The sequence below is a fragment of the Pleurodeles waltl genome, chromosome 2_2 (genome assembly GCF_031143425.1).
Source record: "Pleurodeles waltl isolate 20211129_DDA chromosome 2_2, aPleWal1.hap1.20221129, whole genome shotgun sequence".
NCBI classification, from domain to species: domain Eukaryota; kingdom Metazoa; phylum Chordata; class Amphibia; order Caudata; family Salamandridae; genus Pleurodeles; species Pleurodeles waltl.
The window spans coordinates 1,170,447,433-1,170,451,776 of NC_090439.1; the positions used below are offsets into that span (position 1 = coordinate 1,170,447,433).

The following is a 4,344-nucleotide window of genomic DNA, read 5'->3' on the forward strand; positions in this document are numbered from 1 at the left end:
ATGAGAGAAGTGTGAGAGAAGGGAGGAGGAACAGTGTGAGAGAGAAGGGAGATATACGAGGGCTAGAAGAGAGAAATGTGAGAGAAGGGAGGAGGAACTGTGCCAGAGAGAAGGGAGAAGTGTGTGAGAGGAGGGAAAAGTGAAAGAAGGGAGGAGAGACAGTGCAAGAGAAAAGAGTGTGAGAGGAGGGAGGAGGAACTGTGAGAGAGAAAAGAGTATGAGAGGACAGAGGAGGAACAGTGCGAGAGAGAAGGGAGAAGTAAGAGTGTGAGATGAGAGAAGTGTGAGAAAAGGGAGGAGGAACAGTGTGAGAGAGAAGGGAGATATATGAGGGCAAGAAGAGAGAAATGCGAGAGAAGAGAGGAGGATATGTGTGAGGGAGAAGAGAGAAGTAAGAGCGTGAGAGGAGAGAAATGTGGGACAGAGAAGGTAAAAGAAAAAGTATGAGGCGATGGAAGAATGAGAGAACAGTGTGAGAGGGGGGGAGAAAAGTGTAAGAGGAGGGACGAGAAACAGTAAAAAACACAAGGGAGAAGTAAGAGAAGCAACAGTGTGACACAGAAGCGTGTGAGTGAAGGAAGAAGGTACAGTACAAGAGAGAAGAGTGTAAGAGCAGGAATGAGGAGCAGTGGGAACGAAAAGGGAGAAGTAAGAGTGTGAGAGGAGAGAAATGTGAGATAAGAGAGGAGAAACTGTGCGAGAGAGAATGGAGAAGTATAAGTGTGAGAGGACAGAAGAATAAGAGTATGACAGGAGGAACAGTGCGGGAGGGGAGAAGTAAGAGTGTGAGAGGAGGGAGGAGGAACAGTGCAATAGAGAAGGGAGAAGTAAGAGTGTGAGAGGAGGGAGGAGAGAGAGTGTGAGAGGAGGGAGAAGAGAGAGTGTGAGAGGGAGAGAGCGTGTGAGAGGAAGATCAATGTGAGAGAAGGGAGAAGTAAGAGTGTGAGAGTAGGGAGGAGGGAAATGTGTGTGAGAGAAGGGAGAAGTAAGAGTGCGAGAGTAGCAAAAGGTGAGAGAAAAGGAACAGTGCGAGAGAGAAGGGAGAAGAGTGTGAGAGGAGAGAAATGTGAGAGAAGAGAGGAGAAACTGTGTGAGAGAGAAGGGAGAAGTAAGTGTTTGAGAGGAGGAACAGTGTGAGAGAGAAGGGCAAGTAAGAGTGGGGAGGAGAGAAATGTGAGAGAAGAGAGGAGGAACTGTGCGAGAGAGAAGGAAGAAGTAGGAGTGTGAGAGGAGGGAAGAGTGAGAGAGGACAGGAGGAACAGTGTGCGAGAGAAGGAAGAAGTAAGAGTGTGAGAGGAGATAAATGTGAGAGGAGAAAGGAGGAGCTGTGCAAGAGAAAAGGGGAGATAAAAGCGTGAGAGGAGAGAAATGTGAGAGAAGCGAGGAGGAACAGTGCAAGATAGAGGGGAAAAGTAAGAGTGTGAGAGGAGGGAAATGTGAGAGAGGAGGAACAGTGTGAGAGAGAAGGAAGAAGGGTGTGAGAGGAGAGGTGTGAGAAGAGAGAAGGAACTGTGCGAGAGAGAAGAGTGTGAGAAGAGGGAGGAGTAACAGTGAGAGAGAGAAGAGTGTGGGAGAAGAAACAGTATGAGGGAGAAGAGTGTGGGAGAAGGAAGAAGGAACAGTGTGGGAGAGAAGAGTGTGAGAGGAGGGAGAAGGAACAGTGTGAGAGAGAAGAATGAGAGGAGGGAGGAGGAACAGTGTGAGAGAGAAGGAAGAAGTAAGAGTGTGAGAGGAGAGAGATGTGAGAGAAGAGAGGAGGAACAGTGCGCCAGAGAAGGGAGAAGTAAGATTGTGAGAGGAGGGAAGAGAGAGTGTGAGATGACGAACAGTGTGAGAGAGAAGAGAGAGAAAGGAGGGGGAGGAACAGTGCGAGACAGGAGTGTGAGAGAAGGCAGAAGGAACCGTGCAAGAGAGAAGAGTATGAGAAGAGGGAAGAATGAGAATGTGAGAAAAGGGAAGCTGACAATAAGAGAAGGAAAGAGTGACAATGTGAAAGAAGAGAATAGTGAAAATAGGAGGGGTAAAAAGCAATGTGAGAAAAGGGAAACGTAACAAAGTGAGTGAAGGTGGAGTAACAATGTGAGAGAAGGGAAGGTTGATACTAAGTGAAGAGTATATAAGTGAGCGAAGGGTGGAGTAACAATGCAAGAGAAGCAAAGAGTGAAAACAAGAGAAGGGAAGATTAACAAAGTGAGAGACCGGTAGAGCAGCAATGAGAGAGAAGGAGTGTAACGCTATGAGAGAAGGATGGATTATCAATGTGAGAAGAGGCAAGAGTAAACATGTGAGAGAAGTGTAGAATGACAGTAAAAGAAGGAAAGAGTAACAATCTGAGATAAGAGTAGAGTAATAATATGAGAGTAGGGTGGAGTAATAATGTAGGAGGAGGGAAAAGTGTCAATATGAGAGGAGGACGCAGTAACATTGCAAGAAAAGGAAAGAGCATCAATATGAAAGAACAGTGGGTAATGTGATAGAAGGGAAGAGCAACAATGAGAGAAGGAAAGAGTGACAACATGAGGGAAAAAGAGTAGCGTGACAATATGAGAGAAGGGTGGAGTAACAATGTGAGGTGAGAGTAGGATGTCACAGAAGGATGGAGTAATAACATGAGAGGAGGGAAGAGTGATAATGAGGCAGAAGGGGGACAGACAAAAGAAGGAAAGAGTAACAATGCAAAAGGAAGGAAGCTAGTCAATAAGAGGCAAATAGGTGCAATGTGAGAGATGGGAAGAGTAACAGTTTGGGAGAAGGCTAGAGTAATAACGTCAGTGGACGGAAGAAAGTGGTACAGTGGGGAGAGTGACAAGAGAATGAACAAATGACTGTGGGAATGCTAGAGTGACATTAAGAGAAGGACAGAGTGCAGTGCGAGAGAAGGGTATAGTGACTTTGCGAGAGAATGATGGGGAACGATGCAAGAGACAATACGAGGGAAGAGCAGAGTAACAGTGCGATAGAAAGAAAGAATAACAATATGACAAAAGGGTGGAGTAACAAGGTTCACTACACTTGACTTTTCTGGGTTTGAGCAGTGCTTTTGATTGGGTGGCTCTGGTCAACCACATTAGTGGGAACCCTTAGAGTAGGAAGAGGTGTTAGACAAGGATGTGTCCTGACACCTTCTTCTGCAACTGATATATTAATGGTCCGGAACGTTATTGATAAAACAAGGCCAAGATGTGCCTTTGGTTGGTAGGCGCTCAGTCCCATTGCACTCATGCAGCTGATGCATGGTCCGCAGATACTTTTAGATGTTTTTGCTAGTTCTGGTACAGCCTTTATTTAAAAACGAATCTGGGAAAGTATGTTTATATGATTAGTCATCCTAGAACTACAAAGTATCGTCCTTTCGCAGTAATGGGGACCAAAATCGAAATAGTTTCTGTTTTCCTATTTGGGCATACAGCTTGATTCTGATAGAAACTGGGTACCTCAGTTTAATATCAGGAAACAGCAATTGGAGAGCACTATTGAGTCTAGTTTTCGATTTGCTAATAAATTTGGACAAAAACCCATAAAGGAATTTATTATGATATATAAATCCAAAGGTATTTCAGTGTCCAACTATGGTGCGGCTCTGTGGGAGAAAATGAATTGTGGGATTCTTCAGAAAGTATGAACTCTTTATTTAGAAAGGCCATTGGTGGTACAGTTGCTCAAGTTGGGGATAGTGTATCTAAAAGATTTTACTAGTCTCTGGCCTTTTTTGTTACGGCATGCTATGGGAACGAAGCGAACACTTCTTTCAATTTACTATTTACCCCAGGTTTGTCTTTCCCTGGATCACACCCTCTGCATCCCTTGGTTAGCCTACATTTTAAAGCTGATTGAGAATTTAGTTAAACCTGATATTTTCTATAATACTGATTCCCTATGCTCTATTTCTAAACATTTTCATAGGACTGATTTTAATGAATTTATGTAGTGAGAAGCAATTTCATTTGGAAGCAAGTAAAGTTACAATTACGGTTAGGATATGGGTAATTAGAACCGCAGTAGTATTTTATTAGGTTGGGACTGTTGATCTTGTTTTTCTTATCATCGTATTTCCCTTTTATATATATATTACTGTTTTATATATGCTATTATCTTTTATGGATGATTAACCAATTGATGTCTTCCCTTCGCTTGAGTCTATGCATTGCAATGGGGCCAGGGCGCTCCCAGGCAGACTGGGAGCCTGTGCAGTTGCCGGGCTTGAGAGAGCCTAGTGCGCATGTATGTTTGGCCAGCTCGAGACGGCCGGCCAAATACACATGCGCAGTGAGGGGAGTGCACAGTGCACTCCCCTCACTACTCGTCACCCCACATGCCCCGCCCATTAACACGTAGTTTATTATC

At 44.4% G+C, this 4,344-nt stretch overlaps 1 protein-coding gene across 1 annotated transcript; it reads left to right on the plus strand.

The window, feature by feature from the left end:
- The first annotated feature begins 1,584 nt into the window (after positions 1 to 1,584).
- Positions 1,585 to 2,052, plus strand: LOC138279029 (octapeptide-repeat protein T2-like). Its single transcript, XM_069219368.1, has one exon. The coding sequence runs from the start codon at positions 1,585 to 1,587 to the stop codon at positions 2,050 to 2,052; it is 468 nt and encodes a 155-aa protein (XP_069075469.1).
- Positions 2,053 to 4,344: the final 2,292 nt, after the last annotated feature.

Coding starts and splice junctions, on each gene's coding strand:
- LOC138279029 (XM_069219368.1), top strand. CDS start 1,585: ATGAGGGAGAAGAGTGTGGGAGAAGGAAGAAGGAACAGTGTGGGAGAG.